Source organism: Pollicipes pollicipes, unplaced genomic scaffold (genome assembly GCF_011947565.3).
Source record: "Pollicipes pollicipes isolate AB1234 unplaced genomic scaffold, Ppol_2.1 Scaffold_4881;HRSCAF=5763_pilon_pilon_pilon, whole genome shotgun sequence".
In the NCBI taxonomy this organism is placed as follows: Eukaryota; Metazoa; Arthropoda; class Thecostraca; order Pollicipedomorpha; family Pollicipedidae; genus Pollicipes; species Pollicipes pollicipes.
In genome coordinates, this window is record NW_023596576.1 from 46086095 (window position 1) to 46103344 (window position 17250).

Below are 17250 nucleotides of genomic sequence, written 5' to 3' on the forward strand. Positions count from 1 at the left end.
AGGCTCCGCGTTCGAACCGCGTTCGCCTGACGTGTTTTGATTGCCGGACCATTGTGACCGCTGCCGCTCGATCTGAGGACTGCGGTGCTGCGAGGACGATGGAGGAATGGCATGCCGAGCTGGTCGCAGGAGGAACGTGAGTGTCATTGTTATTTTGTGTCCGCAAATTGCCATGCCAAAACGTCATTGCCTCATTGCCTCATTGCCTCACAACGTCATCATTGTCTCGCACTACATGACTATCAGTTAAGTATGGATCCTGACATGCCTAGCTCTTACGTCATAGTGATTACGTATTTTGTATTCAGTCTTAAATCAAAATAGCCATTCTGCAAATATTTATACGGCTAGATCACACGGACATAGCCTCACAACTTTCTTCCGACGACCAAACTCCCAAAGCACGGTTATATTTATATGTGTCCCGTTCATATCCAGGCCAGGGGTGCGTTTCAGCCCTCCAGCGGTACTCCCATTTCCATAAGAATGATGACCAGTTCCGTCTACAGGTCTATCAAAGGGTTGTTAGGATGGGGACGTGCCTGGAACGCTAAAAGGAAGCTACAACGGACGTAAAATTCCGACCACTATGAATTTCTGAAATCATGGTATTGAGGGAAACCTGCAGCAGTGGAGATCCATCCCACATTATTTGAGATTCTGAAATCATGTACATACAGAATGCCCAATTGCATCCATATTTGAGATGACATTAGCTTCGGGTGTTGGTATATAAACGGCATGGTGAAGACAGCACCACAATAAAATACCACCAGCAGCAAAAGAATACAGCTTTACAAGGAAGCCACGTTATTTACATGCTAATTTAGGCACAAACACAAATCATCGGCGGCAGAAATCGGCAGCGCCAAAAATTGCGTCAAGGGACGGAAGAATCATGCAGCATTTCATGGAAGGGCAGATCGCTGCTGGTTGTGATTTCGGAGGTCGACAGCGGCCCACATCTGCAGAGATGTCCCGGGCGGCAGCCCACATCCGTGTACTGATGCCCACATTGTCAGAAGGCAGTCGGCAGCGCCCACAGCGGTGGTGAAGTTCGGACACCGGACCGGGCACAACAGCGTCGTCCATCGATTACCTGTCGCGCACAACTTGTCCGAGCTGCGGCGTAATTGGAAATGTTTAAGCACACGCAACGTCGTGTTTACATAAGGTTTGACGAGACTCGCCTTTTCTTTGTTTTCGGCGAAGCGGGCTGAAAGACTGAGCGGCATTTCTGTGCCGGTTTTGGGGCGTCGGGTCGGCACGTGCCCAGCCGTCCGCATCTGGTCTCGCCTCGCCCAGTCATGGGCAGACGCTGGCGTCAGCTATGGCCGGGCGCAGACTGAATTGTTGCAGCCGATTCGGCTCCTGCCAGCGAGGCTGATTTACAGACAGAGCCTGCCACTGTATAATTAACGGCTCGTTCTCGCTGAAATACAGCGATTGATTGGGGAATGTCATGACGTCCTAATTCAACCATGACGGATGCCGACTGACGCTCCTCTTCCAGTGGCGTGGAATCAAATGTCTCATTCATTCATCATCAGTGAATGTAAATATTGTCCTGCAGACCTTGCTTACGAGTGCGTTTCCAGGGCAGAAGCGAGCCGTGAAATGACGGGCAAGGAGGGCGCTAAAATTTTCCCATTTCCATACAAATTGCGCATCACTGTTATTCTCTTTCACCTGCGTTTCATCTTATTTCCACCTTCAGAGCTCTTAGGAGAATGCACTCGGCTGGTTTTGGTGCCGACATCGGTTAGCATTTATCGTGCTTTTACGGTTGGTACATCCTGAACGAAAGCTGCTTTCGAACCAGTGAATGTAACGTCATGAACATTCCTATAATACTATGCACTGAAGAGGCAAAGGAACGCTAAAATAGAAGACAGAGACATTTCTTTCTTCAAAAAATATGATTTGTTAACTCATTAGCACACGATGGCAGCTAAATTGCAGCGAAATATGACAAGCTGCCACCATGTTCACGCACGTCCGGTACATTTGGAATTGTTCTGCGCACACTGCATATGAAATGGGAACAAAGAACGCAGAAAATCTATGTTGATCGACGTGATCCGGACACTCACGGGGAGTGGGGGCTTATTGTTGTTGGGTATGCTGAATTTCCAAAGTGAAGCAACTTCTCCCAAAGTGGGGAAAAATGAAACAGATGTCTCCGCTAAGCCTTTTCTCATGTATTTTTGATCAGGTTTTGTGTGAACTACACGTGCTGGCGCCTTATCTCTACCTGTCAGGGTAGAGTACTTTGCGAGTAGTAAGTGATGGGTGCTTCCATATATGGCATTATTATACAGATCTGAGAAGGTGACGCATGTCGATCAATATTTAACATTGATGAGGATGGATCAATACCATTTAAGTGTCATCTGGAACACAGTTTATAAGCAGTTATGTACATGCAGATTAATGCTATTACAGAAAGCTGCTGAGTTGATGTAACCCTTTCACAGAGCGGTTATCGTGTAATCTGTCTGGTGTCGTCTTCACGTTCAGTCGTCTGTAATCAGGCAACTTTGATTTCCACAATATTCTCTCAACAAACCTTACCCGAAATGGGGAAACTTACATCGACAGGATTCCACTCGTCTGAAAAATTGCCGCTACAATTGTGATTTGGCGTTAATGAACAAATGTTTATACCTTCCGAGACTTGCAACTGTTTCACGTTGCAAAAGCCGCCGTCGCTTTCGGGTAAATCACATTTTTCGACAGTTTCCAATTAAACAGCGTTTAAGCCACCAGGGTGGTGGCGATATTGGATAGGATCGCCTGAGCAAAGTGGCGCTGTTACATATGGCTGAGATTCGAACGGCAGTGGCCCATTGACTGAGGTATGGAGGTTCTTTACACCACAGTAGGCTTGCCGACAGTGATCGAATCGAGTCCTTAGTGTGAAGAGGGGCAGTAATTCAACCCGTCAGCGGACACCGCCGCCTATCCAGATATTGGTCAGGCGACCGGTCCGGTCCCCCTGTGGACTCCGACACTTGGCCAGAAGGTTACGCGTGAAGGGCCCCCTGTGGACTCCGACACTTGGCCAGAGGGTCACGCGCGAGGGGCCCCCTGTGGACTACGACGCTTGGCCAGAAGGTTACGCGCGAGGGGCACCCTGTGGACTACGACGCTTGGCCAGAAGGTCACGCGCGAGGGGCCCCCTGTGGACTACGACGCTTGGCCAGAAGGTTACGCGCGAGGGGCACCCTATGGACTACGACGCTTGGCCAGAGGGTCACGCGCGAGGGGCCCCCTGTGGACTACGACGTGTTGCCAGAAGGCCACGCCAGAAGGTAACGATGGGTCCCCCTGAGGGCAAACGTCGGCAACCGACAGCACACAGCGCGTGCACCGAAAGACAACTGTGCTCTGTTTTGGTCTGTTCGAGAGGTGTTGACAGAGCACGCGCCACCGGAAGGAGCCTCCGGCCTTCGTACTGGTCAGTTTAAAAGAGAACGTCTGCCGAAATAACTCCGGCGTGGGCGCCTTGGGGCAATGGCAAAGGCGCGGCTCCGCCAAATAAGTCGATGGCAAGGGAGAAGAATGAGCTGGGAAAAGGGCTTAACATGTACACAAATACACAAAAGATGGGATTCTACCGGTTCGCACCTCTCTCCCCCTCCCCCCCCCCCCCCAGTGAAAAGGATGCTACACCTTTAGCAATGGGTGGTGGACTTTGATAGGGCTCTAAAAACGCTTCTTAGGCTTTAAGTGTGCTGTGAGCGCTGTGTGGGCGTGAAGTGGACTATGAGCATCATGTGGGCGTGAAGCGGGCTATGAGCACTGTATGGGCGTGAAGTGGGCTATGACCGCTGTGTGGGCTTGAAGTGTGCTATGAGCGTTCTGTGGACGTGAAGTGGACTATGAGCGCTGTGTGGGCGTGAAGTGGGCTATGAGCGCTGTGTGGGCGTGAAGTGGGCTATGAGCGCTGTGTGGGCGCGAAGTGGGCTATGAGCGTTGTGTGGGCGTGAAGTGGGCTATGAGCGCCGCGTGGGTGTGAAGCACCGCGGCAGTCCGCGTCACAGCTGGTCAGACATCCGCCGCCGCCGCCAGAAGAGGAGGGAGGGGGCGCGCTCCTTGAGCCGAATCGGCGCCGGGCGTCTGGGAGAGAGGGGGAGAGCGCGCTGCTCTGTCTCGCTCGGCGGGCGTCCGCGGGCCGCCGACTCAGGTGACCTGCGGCGCGCGGGGCTGTCCTGGTCCTGCTGGCGCTTCCGCAGTCATGATAATGCTGTGGAAGCCACGCTGGCACTCCCGTAGGCATGCTGGCGCTGTCGCAGTCATGGTAACGCTGTCACAGCTACGCCAGCCTGCAGCAGCCATCCTGGCGCTGCGGCAGCCACGCTAGCACCGCCGCTGACCACTCGGACTCGGCTAATACCGGCATTCCTGATGTCCGTGCCGCAGTGACTTGCTCTGGCGCCGCTTCTCCGGCAGGAATTTACACTGGAAATACGCAATCAGGAAGCCGTAGTGACGAATCTCCGGTGACTAGGAAACTGATGCTGAGCAAGGAAATCCTTACCAATGAACAGGTCTGCGCTGCACACAGACACAAGCAAGAGGTTTAGCTTTTGACAGGGGACCACAGCTCCCAAATTTCATTTGCTTAATTGTGTTTTCATTTCATGTCTTACTTAGTTTGCATAGATCCCGGCATATTGATGCATCCAGCGCCTCGCTCAAAGGGATTGGCAAACATCGTATAAAAGGTGGTTTTTCGCTATATGTTGATTGAAAAATGTCTGAAAATAAGTAGCAGGCTTTGGCATCGTGTATTTTGATAGCGCATGCGTACAAAAGGCAGTTTCGATGCTCCACAGTGATTTGCCGCCATAAAACACCAATAGACCACAACTGAACATAATCCAGCTCATAAGTGAACCAACGTGGAAACGATCAACCAGACATTGAAAGCATTACTCGAAGTCAAAGGGGATGTGAGGTACTATCAATCAAGTAAAGCATTTGACTGCGGACAATAGAATTCTACAGGCCATTACGTAAGACAATGTCTGTGCACAAGCCTGCAAAGTATTGCCACAGTTGCTTGCCTCACAAAATTACATCACAAGTGTTGCTAAACGAAACATTTCGGCACCAAATCAGTATCAAAGTCACGTTTTCATATGCCCTGTTCCTGGGATCTGACAGAGAATGAATACATGACTTTTTAAGCTTTGCCGAAATTCTAAGACATTCGAACTAATTACGGCGTTACGTTTGATTCTTTCGTTCTTAGCAATCGATTGACGGCATGCCTGCTAGATGGCTCCTTTTGGAGAAACGCATACCTAACCGTAGTGATTCCCCTGCCCATCGAGGTGGTGGAAAAGTAGACCGCTCTTTGGCGGAAAGGGCACGAAATACAAGGAGATTGTTTCAGCAGGATGAGCCACCTCTCGTGCGCAGTCGAAGACACTGCAAGGGGGGGGGGGGGGGTTCACAGGACGTTTTGGGAGTGAGTGTGAATACTTTAATGTGGACCGACCCCGATAATATTCTGATGTTTAGTTCACAGCATTTCAATATGTGGGGCATTCAAGACACCGCAAAACAGCTAAAATCGTCCCACCGCAGAAAGAAACTGCTGGCCTAAACAGCAATTGGGACCAGTTTAACCGAGTAAGCTTGTTTTTGGACGGTACGTGTTTCTTGGTAGGCTGAGTTGACAACCCGACAGACAATTTCCAGCGCAAATGGTGTGGCTGTTTAACACCGCTAGTTGGGCAATTACAGCGGCAGAGCACACAATACGCAGCGCCACACGTTAGTTCAGCCTTTTATGGTGCACTTCGTTCTCACAAAAGAACATGCAGATGTCTCCAGTCACATCGTCTTGCATGTTTACTACCGCTGCAGTAAGGGTCAGCCCCTTATGGGAGGGGCCCCCCCACGTCACTCCTAGCCCGCCTCCGTTGACAAGCCCCGTGACGCTTCATCAGCCGTGTTTTTGGAGCGCCCGCTCCTTGACTCTGCCGGCCGACAGCCACTCCCTCACGCTGACTGCCCGTGCGCTCCGCGCCGCCGGTCACCTATGCCTGATTTGTGGCCGTGATCAATAACGCATTATAGCCGGGTGGGCCGAACGGCCGGCGCCGGAGCGACCGACGCAGCGGCCGGCGCCTCGCGGTGACTGACGAGTTGGTCTCGCTGTCGGCACTCGTCCCGCGTGGTCAGGGCCCGCCGTCGACACCGTCCCGCACGGTCAGGTTCCGCTGCCGACCCCGTCCCGCACTGTCAGGGCCCGCCGTCGACCCCGTCCGTCCCAACCGATGAGGTCCCGCTGTCGGCTCCGCCTCGCTCGGTCAGGTCCCGCTGTCGACCCCGCCTCGCTCGGTCAGGTCCCGCTGTCGACCTTGTCCCGCACGGTCAGGTCCCGCTGTCGACCCCGCCTCGCCCGACCAGGTCCCATTGTCGGCACCCGCCGCCGGTTGAAGCCCCGCCGCTGGCCTCCACCCCTCCCGGTCAGGCCCAACGGTCGGCCCCCACCCAGTCAAGGCTAGGTCAGTAGGAAGATGACCGCCATTTGTTTTCCGGAAATGCTAGGCACCGATTAAATTTTTTAGATATGTTGTCGAAATTAAAGACTTTATCGAGACGTCAGCTGAACCTGAACAAAACTAACTAAATTAGCCAGAACGAATACGAAATAAGCTGGAGATAATCGACGGAGTCCAAGCAACGCCGAATACAAGGCTTCAGATATTATATATATATATATATATATATATATATATATATATATACATATATATATATATATATATATAATGTGACCAATAAAATATGGCCACTGTCGTTTCGTCCATTAGAGCCATGAGTAATGCATGGCAAATTAACCTTACAATCAAATGAAGCACAACGGTGTCTTCATAGTTTTACGTATTGCAAACTGTGCACGGAAGTATAAGTGCGCACGTGTCACTCAGCATAATTACTTTCTCGCGTACGCAGACACAGACCCATGCTACGGAGCTGCTGTTATGAGACCCACCTCCAGAGGTTGTTAATGATACGCCGTGTCAGAGCAATAAAGCGGGCGGTTTAAATGCACTCAACGAGGAGGACATTTATGCCAATTTGCGGTTAGCTTGGATAAGAGCAAACAACTGCTGGGAACCGCGTTGACTTCAGATATCACAAACAAGAGTGGACGGAATGAAGCTTATATACCTATAAAGAAATGATAGCAGTGAAGTTTTTAACTGCATAGTAAAGGTATTGAGTTGCCGCCAGGAAAACGTGCCAAAGCTCCAAAATACAAGTTGGGCCCAATACAAAGCGTGAAAACGTACGTCTTCCAATATTGTGACGCAATGATAGACAATTCATGGAAAACCCGTGATTATCAAAACTCTTTAAAGTGGCGGTGTCTGGCTGATTGACGCCAATTTCTTATAATATAAGGGACTGAGAAACGCAATCACAGCGGCGTGGAAACTAGTCTGCATGATAACACGAAAATAACATTCACCCAACAAGACAAAAAGAACTATTTTGACGCACTAGTTGGAAATTGCATGCAAAGGTTAGCATTATCAGATTAAGGCACCTTTATCAGAGAATGCTCCAACAACAAGTAACGGCAGAGGCTAAATGAAGAGATGTAATAAAGTTGAAAAATGAGCTTCAAGGCATCAAACTTTTTAAAATACTGTACTTCTGCAATGATAAAATCACTTAACTGCATCATTTTCCAAAGGTATGTCTGAACATAAAGGTTCCTGTTTTCTGGAGCCATAGTGGCGAGTGCACTGTGTCTCAACTGTAATGTCACAGATGATCAGAAACAGTTATTTCACGATTGCGTGAGCGTGCGACCGATAACGAACACGTGCGTGACAAAAATGTACCGGCCCTTGAAATACCGGGCACATCCAGCTTACCTGAAACAACTTTGTTTGGATACGCCAATGCTACATCTCTTGTTTACTGAATAATTCACTTTTGAAACAACATATCCTGGCCAGCAAACTTGGTTATGAGAGTCGGTTCGAATTTAGAGGCTGTCAAGGCACTTATAAAGGCACTCCATCAAAAATAAGGTGCTGTTGCGAAGAAAACAAGTATATAAAAGATCAGGGAGAACACTGAGCAGCACTATTATTGACACTATGACAATGTCGTTGGTCGCGAGACGGATGCCTCAGACCTTGTAAGATTTCGACTCGTCTGATCTGTCGGCACTGACGCAGTTTTTGGGTTCAGAATTAAATATTCTGGGTCAGAGTTAGAGTTAAAGTGCACTTTATCACTCTAAACATTGCCGGCGTAAATAGAAGCGATTATGTTTGGCACATTTCGGTGGAAAATCAGCCAGGTGTAGCAAAATAGCGCCGCACGCTCATGCCCCCGTTCCCACAAGCACTGTGATTATCCTAGCATTGATACCAAGTACAGTTTCTGAAGTCAATTAGGCGCGATACAGTGTGCTGAAGTTTTCACGGCCAATGTACAAAAGATACTTCGAAACAGTCGGAAAGTTGTAGAAACTGTAGAAACAATATGTGCCCGCATCCACCACCATTTCGCCGCCATCTATTAACACCGCTATGTCCATCTGTCCGTGCATGATATTAGCTATGGGATAAATGCGACGTAAACGGACCATATGCATATTGGGGTCGCAGCGCGTCTCCCGCGTTGGCGCAGGGCACACATTACTATTTGGAGAGACCTCCATCGTGGAAGCTTACCTACCAGGTGAACATTCCTCGTCGCCAGCAGAATAGCATGCCGCCAGCAGAATGTTATGCCGCAAACAAGACGCTCGCCGGCTTAGGAATTTGTTCCTGCTCTCGTCTGTTTGTTCCTGTCCTGTTTTACTCAGCTTTGATGAATAGAACATCCGGCCAGCGTTAGTCACATCGCATGATATCCTCCGGAAGTGTGCGGCGCCGGGCTGTTCTACATCGTCATGCCGCGAATGGCAGCCCCACGTTCCATGCAGCTTCCGACGGGCAATGTCCACTGAGCTCAGAACAAAGCCGCGCCGAACGGCCGCCTGAAGACGCTCCGGAGGAGCGCCGCGGGGCAAAGCCGCGCCTAGGATCCCGCCTGAAGACACTCCGGAGGAACGCCGCGGAGCAGAGCCGCGCCTAGGATCCCGCCTGGAGACGCTCCGGAGGAACACCGCGAAGCAGAGCCGCGCCTAGGATCCCGCCTGGAGACGCTCCGGAGGAACACCGCGAAGCAGAGCCGCGCCTAGGATCCCGCCTGGAGACGCTCCGGAGGAACACCGCGAAGCAGAGCCGCGCCTAGGATCCCGCCTGGAGACGCTCCGGAGGAACACCGCGAAGCAGAGCCGCGCCTAGGATCCCGCCTGGAGACGCTCCGGAGGAACACCACGAAGCAGAGCCGCGCCTAGGATCCCGCCTGGAGACGCTCCGGAGGAACACCACGAAGCAGAGCCGCGCCTAGGATCCCGCCTGGAGACGCTCCGGAGGAACACCGCGAAGCAGAGCCGCGCCTAGGATCCCGCCTGGAGACGCTCCGGAGGAACCACCGCGAAGCAGAGCCGCGCCGAAAAGCCCTCCCGGAGACGCTCCGTAGGAACGCCGCGAAGCAGAGGTCGCGCTTAGGAGCCCGCCTGAAGACGCTCCGTAGGAACGCCGCGGAGCAGAGCCGAGCGACGCGACAACCGTGACGCATCGCCGCACCAGGATGCAATGCCTCGGCACGAGATTGTGATCTCCTTGAAATCGTGCCGCATATCGCCGGGGGACGTGAGACTCATGGCCGGCTTACGCCTCCGCTGTATTCGCTGGTCTGTACGTGGCCGCTCGGAGCGCTGTTATATACAGCTCCGCCGCGGATGCTACATTTGTGGACGGTCTGCTGCGGGCGTGCAGGAGGTGACAGATTGTGGGTGCCAAACGGGCGCTAGAAAGACAAAAACTTCGGCTGAGGTCTTTCAACTGAAATCCCCACTAATTGGGCCGGTGTTTAAGAAGTGAAAAGCCGTAGCATGAGTCACGCACCAAATTCAAACCGTCCCCGCATCTACAAGGGTCAGTCCAATCGGACTGAACACGCGAAGGTCCTGTACCAGAAGACCGTGAACGATGTGCACTTAGGAGGGCGGCAGTAATAGCCCGGCACTTTTCTGTCCTCCAAACCAATCCCCATGGCAACGTTACGTCCAGCGCCTGCCAGAACTGACAGCGGCAGTGGGGTGCCCGACTACCGCCCTGACAGCTGGAATCACGTCCGGTGATCGCACGTCCGCGATGCCCAAGCTCGGTGAGGTCGAGCACTCCTTGAAACTTGTGGTGCTGCCAGGGTTCTGAGGCGCGACAGCCCACGCGGATGGTGGCGAGCAGCTAATCTAGCGGGTTATTGCAGCAAGCGCGTGATCTTTCGGCCAATGCAATCATCAGCGGTGCTAAAGATGATGCCTTTTTGTGCGATGTCGGCGGTTATGAGGGCTACGGATTCATGCCAAGTCTTTCGGGATCACGTGTCCATACACGTGGCGTTTTCAACAACAAAACAGTCGTTTTCAACTAAATGGTAATTTTCGGCACAAAACAGTTATTTTCAACAGTAAAAGACCAGCGCTGTGTCCTGCAAAATCTCAGGTAATGATCGTATGAGTTTACATACAGTTCTACTTACGGCGGCGCGATCACAAATTATCAAGCGTATCGCGTAAAACGAATGCACAAAATGGATTACCTTGCTGATATCTCACATGTTATCTTAAACCTTGATATCTTCACAAAGTTGAGGTGTCCTCCACACAGATTTTAAGGTTACACCGGCGCGAAAAATAGAGATTCTCCATTTGCTCTTCTAAATCCACCACCAGATCCCAACAATGCGTAGTGTTGGGAATACTCGCCAGTTCCAATTATCAATAAAAAATCACACGGGTGAACTGTTCACCGTTTTCCCTTTTGCATGTACAAATTGATGACTTAAAGCTTTGAAAGATATTTCCTTTAAACGCGTCACCATTTTCGTCTGCCCATTGACCGCCGCCTAGTGGCAGCCGCAGGCCGACTCCCGGCGGCCTATGGATGCTGCAACGCTGGGCGTTAAGGCATGTTTCTGAGGTTTTCGAGCGCGCAAGTTCAAAACTAGCTTACAGTAGTGTTTCACTAATCGATTCTGAAGAAGGTTGAACATTCGCAAATGAGCAAAGGTTGGCTAAGCAATTGTTAACCCGATTTCGATCTTCAATCTGATTTCACCGTACCCTCAATATCTGCTGTGAAACCCATACAAATTATGGCAATGCCTCAGAGTGCTATCGGCTTAGAACAAGTTCACTGGGCCATTTTAGAATGAAAGCGCCGGTGGATCATTCCATGCAGGCATTTAATTCTCGTCTCCTTCAGTTGAACTCCAAAGCGGAGACGGAAATAAAATGTTTCTTCACGTAGTTTCTGGCTGTGCTGCAGTTAAAGAAATGAAAACTTAAAATAAATCAGAAAAGCTAGCCCCGAAATGAAGTCGGCCATATCCGGTGGTTTAATTTTGGTGAAGGGAAGGAGGGCTTTCGCCATAAGGGTAACCTCGTCAACCCTGTGACCCCCCCTCCCCCACCATCACCACCTTACCAGGACTCTCGCTATGCCCCTGCGAATGCCTTTAAGCGTATTGCGCGCCCAGTGCTTCACGCGGGAGAAACTAAATGCACGCAAAACTAAAAACGTTCAGAAATTGACTTGCATTCTCCTTGCCAAGATATTCTAAATGAACAACGGATGGCGCAGCGTATCCGTTTTCGAGATACTGAGTACGACTTCTGTGTTTTTAATCAGAGCTACCATTCGGTTGCGTCCACTCGAAGGGTAGCGGAAAGTCCGGAAGTTTAGCCGCAGAACGATGCCATGTGCAGCCTTCAATGCTACCGACGATATTGCATTTCAAAGTGGGCTGGACCTGTTTGGGAATAGGTAAAATGGATGGGAATGGGTAAGATAAGAAATAAGTTGCTTCTACACCAAACCTACGACCACCATGTTTAAGTCCAGAAACATGGGGTAGGTGAATTGGGGGAGGCCTAGTCATTCAAAATATTCTGGAATGATTTATCTACCACTGCCGGCATCTGCCAGTCAAGATCAGGCATACTATGAAAGGTCACTTAGGTCACCAGCGGACGTCATGTGAGATCAACCTGTGCCTAAAGCAGGTATAACGTATGTAACAACTATATAACGAGCGATAACATACAATTAATCACTTACAGCACATTTATAGCACAGTTTATGCGAACTAGAAGAACAGATTATCAGTATTTAGTTAGTCAACCTGACCTTGGCCCGACTTGAGAAACCATAAATTTTAGCAACAGCAAAATACCTCGCGAATCTCAGGATGTTATCAGTGTTGCACAGACTCAATCTTGTCCCGAAGCTGAACAAACAAACGTCATCTTGCAACTTTGATGCTCTTACGCTTAGTTTCTCGGCAGCTCGACATGCTGTTTGAGCAGCGTCATTAAGTTATTTACGCCTGGAAGTAGTTAGCCCAGTCGTTGAAGCAAACACTGAGACCCGCCGACAAGTTTCTTTCCGTGATTTTGCTCGGTCTGTGTCCTCAGAACGCTTCGGCTAAGCTGCTTGTGTTCCGGGCGCACCGTAGCGCAGTAGCGCGTATCGGATAACAGGACGTGGGAAGCTGAATGACTGGAATGCTCACGATGTTCGTGGAATGCTCTTGAAGTGTGACGTTCGAGATAAGCCATTATCCAAACATATAGAAGCATTGTACCTTAAAACCAGCCACCATGTTCTTTCAAGTATATGAACTGCAAAATGCTGCCGCATATCGCAACTACTTTCTGTTTGACCCCGCTCTAGGTGTTGTCTCTGGAAAGGCCAGCCAATATTTGCTGCCAGGCGTAGGATATAAAGCAGTTGGAATGAAAAGACATATAAGCAACATACAGGATGCTATCTGGTACAAAATGAACATGAAGTAATGTCCCCAGGTACCTAGTGTATCAGCATTTCAGGGAAATGTCCTGCATTCCCTTGGTCCAGTATTCCTTTTTAAAACCCTTACCCTTAAAAACCCTTACCCTTAAACCCTTACTCTTAAGCCCTTAAACCCTTTTTAAAGCCCTTACTTTAAAAAAATGTTTAAAGAAAGAAGTCGAAAGTGACGGACGCATATTAAGTGTCGTCCCTCCGCTGTGTGGTGGTATTCTTGTGTGGTGCTGTGGTACATTTTTAATTTAACTGCGTGGTCCATGGGCTGAATGCGTGACGCATGGAAGGGATTTAGGGAATATTGGGCGCGGACGGGAGTTTCGATGGAACGTAACCGAAGTGCTACAAGGGGGCGGGATGGACAGCGTAACGCTACGTTCTGATGAGCCTGCGAATCATGCTGAAATATTTTTGACAATTTTTTTGAACGGTGTAGCCGTCAGAAGGCGTCATCTCGTCCAACGTAGCCCCCGTGGAAACCAGGGATGGAGGTTGAAAACTGTGAAAATGCATAACGTAATTTATCGAAGACTCAATTAGCGCTGGTCAATACTTGATGAGACCAAAGGGTCCAAAGACTGGTCCACAACCAGCAAACTTGGCCTCGGGCTTAAGCCAGGTTAAGTGCGCTAAATTTTTTGGTCTACGATAGATCCTGACAACGCAATCCATGAATAGCTACATTCCCAAAACGCACATGTATATGCCAGTAAGACGTCTTTCACGTCGCGGGACGAGAGATCCACAGCAGACCCAAACGTAAGCAAAGAGCCTAGCCACCTAGCCACCTGCATGAATAGAGGTTATGCTTTGGAATGTCTGTCTCCCATGTGTCTAGTTGGCAGAGGTGCACCGATGTTCATCTTCCGCTCATCTTCATCTTCCGGTTGGAGTATTGGCCGGCTTTGGGCTTCCCGAGGCCTGGGGATTTGCAGCCGACGAAATGAATAAATTTGGGCTTTTTTATCTTTCCGGTTGCCGCGGTGAAAGGATTGAATAACTGCGCTGTCTTGGTTGGAGGTTTCAGCATGTGCTTCGATATGACAAACCACTCCAAACTCTTGACCAAACCTTGTACTAACGGAGTCGAACGACTCTTCTTGGTTTTCGAGCTCTCTTTTCGAACGGCCTCCAACTACCTTCAAAACCCAACCCAGAGTGTTAGCATCACCGACAGTCAAGGCGTTTACAAAAATATCTTTGAAACTTCAGAAAAACATCAGCTCTTTAACGACGAACGACGAACGACGAGCGGCCGCCAGACTTACGGTACTTCCTGTGTCTTCTTTTTAAAGATTTGGCACGATTTTTTATTGATTGGATTTGTGGGATCAGCCCTACGTTAAGCAGAGCTTACTGCGTGACTCTTGACCACGCCGTGCCGTCGTGAAGTACCGGGTCAACGACGATATTTTTCGGAGCAAGCTTAACGTGCCGCAATGCTCGGCACGGTCCGTCCTGCCGTCTGACGTCACCTGACCTTCCTTTAAGCAGACGTTGAACCGCTTCTAACTGAGTGAGGCGCAGGCACTTGATACCGATCTCTCGCCATTACACCTATCCCAGCAGTGCATAGGTCCACCGCATCTGTTCGTGTGTGGATTTCTCAGCTGCTTGCTTTTGACACCCTATGACATCTCGCTTTATTTCTTGACCACGGGCGGTGGTTGTGTTAAACTGAGTTTAGCGAGAGCATTGTGGCCGGCCTAAATGCCTGTCTATACCCACGTGTATGTCCATCGATCAAACGATCTCAACAAACAGGTCCTCGCGCCTGAGAACTTTGAATGGCCCGATTTATCTTCATCCATGTCTCAGGGTGTTGCGCTTGAGGCCTATACCCATCAACATTTGTCAGTCTTATCTCACTGCAACACCTGGTCACCGAGACCTAGACTCGCCTCCGACAAGTCGTCCTACAGTTTGTTGATTGAATGGGAAGTAAAATAGAGGTTGTATGGTTACGTTGCAGAAGTACGCCGCCTGAGCAGACAGCCTGCATTGAAGCGGTGCGGAATATTGTGTCATTTTCTTCAGTGACTACGCTGCTTGTTGCTGTAGGTTTCACGGCGATGCGATTGGTGGCCGGGAAGACATCAGTCCATCAAAAGCATTATTGTTGGGATCAGGCTGGGTCGCGCCGCTAAAGCCACAGAAGTTCTTTGAAAAAAAGCAAAACACCCCTTAAGCCGTTTGTTCTCGGATACTATGAGTTGTTGGCATATTGGCAATAAGTGACCTTATACCGGGGGTACTGGTTGACCGATTCTATTTTCAAGAAGTAATGATGGGTAAATATTATGAGAAACTTGACGCCTGAAGAAAGTGATAATGGTCACGAACTTGTCTACTACTGGATTTTTACCTATATCATGTTTGTGACGATAGGATGACATTTCCGAGGAGATATAATTATTGTTCATTTAAGATGCTCCATATTAAATATGTATATATATATATATATAAACACTTATATATAGCAATGTATATATGACCATATATATAAACCTTTATATATAACAATGTATATATAACTATATAACTATATATATATATATATATATATATATATATATATATATATATATATATATATACATAACCTGGTCCGACCTACAGAGACGGGCACTGCTCAGCCATGGCAGATCACCAGGATCTGGCCGAGCTCACGTCTGGTGACGCCCCGAGTCTTGCACGGTCAGCGGGCACGTGCAGATCCCGAATATGTCCTCACCTTGAAGCGGCTGTCGGTGGTGAAGCTGTGCGTCCCCAGCGTCAGAATGTGGAGGTCCTGCTTTCTGAACCACGAAACCTGCCGACAAAGAGAAAGCAATGCGAAACCATGTCTTGAATCTCTCTGAGAGCTATCATGGCACAATTCATCGAATCGTTGATGATGTATAATCATGCATGTGGAGCACCAGTAATTCACGGAACCACGCTCTGTATCTTTTGCGCAGCTGTGCGTCGCACCGTAAAACATTTTCTTCTAGGGTGGAAGAACATTTTTACAATCGCATGTTATTACATGCTCTGAGCGCTGATCCCCCGAAAAATATAGCCTAAATGTAGCAAAGATAATGAGAAATATAGTGGATCAATAACACAACGTTTGCAAACCTCCATTAGAGAATCTTGGTATCAAACCCATTAAATAACCTATGCGAGCCTCCTTTTAACTAGCCCCCCGACTCATAGTGATCGCCACGAATGCCTAGCTACGGTCCAGGGGGCCTTGATTGGTGTTATAGATCCAGCACTTCCCTGAGGGCTTGTTCGTTCCCCCGGCAATCCCGTTCCGGCCACGACGTTACAGAGCCGCCTGGCAACTGTGCCAGCTTGACAGCATCTTTCAAATCTATCCTGTTATCATGGCTGGTAAATCGTAAATATCGCAGAGCGGCAGTAAATGTCGCTTGCGCGCCATTGGCAGCAGCACAGGTAGGCGTGTCCTCACCATCCGACCCCGGAATGCGCTGGAAGCATGAGGTAGAACCCGATGGATCACTCCATGGTCCAACTCATTCAACGACCTTTGTCATGACACCTCCAGATCAGCCAGTGGCCTCCAGGCCACGTCAAACAAACCGTTTTTAGCAAATGGTGCGTAATAACGTTCTCCAAAACCAAAAAGCATAAGGTGCCCGTTGAAGCGAAACAGGGTCACACAGTCATGGTGAATCACGGTGATGGAATACGAGAGAACTGATCAAAAGGGTGTGTGAAGTATTTACAATGATATATAGACCACACACACACACACACACACACACACACACACACACCACACACACACACACACACCACACACACACAACACACACACACACACACACACAACACCCACACACACACACAAACACACACACACCACACACACACACACACACACACAACACACACACACACACACACACACACACACACACACACACACACACACACACACACACACACACACACACACACACACACACACACACACACACAGCACACACACACACACACACACCACACACACCACACACACACACACACACCACACACACACACACACACAACACACACACACACACACACACACACACACACACACACACACACACCACACACACACAACATATATATATATATATATATATAGATATATATATATATATATATATATAGATGTGTGTGTGTATGTATGTAATGTACATAAATAAATAAGTAAATATGTACATCATTATAGAAAACACCGAAAATGGCAAATCGTTCGGTGCACTTGGTATTTGCGGTGTTCCAA

At 49.3% G+C, this 17250-nt stretch overlaps 1 protein-coding gene across 1 annotated transcript in view; it reads right to left on the reverse strand.

Moving 5' to 3' along the window:
• Positions 1-16091, reverse strand: part of LOC119100469 (lachesin-like) — a 57289-nt gene extending 41198 nt beyond the window's left edge. Inside the window, exons 1-2 of the mRNA XM_037223561.1 lie at positions 16086-16091; positions 15700-15777 (exon numbers count right to left, since the gene is read on the reverse strand). Coding sequence (XP_037079456.1) covers positions 15700-15777; positions 16086-16091 — 84 coding nt within the window. The remainder of the gene's footprint in view (positions 1-15699; positions 15778-16085) is intronic.
• Between the last annotated feature and the right edge of the window lie 1159 nt (positions 16092-17250).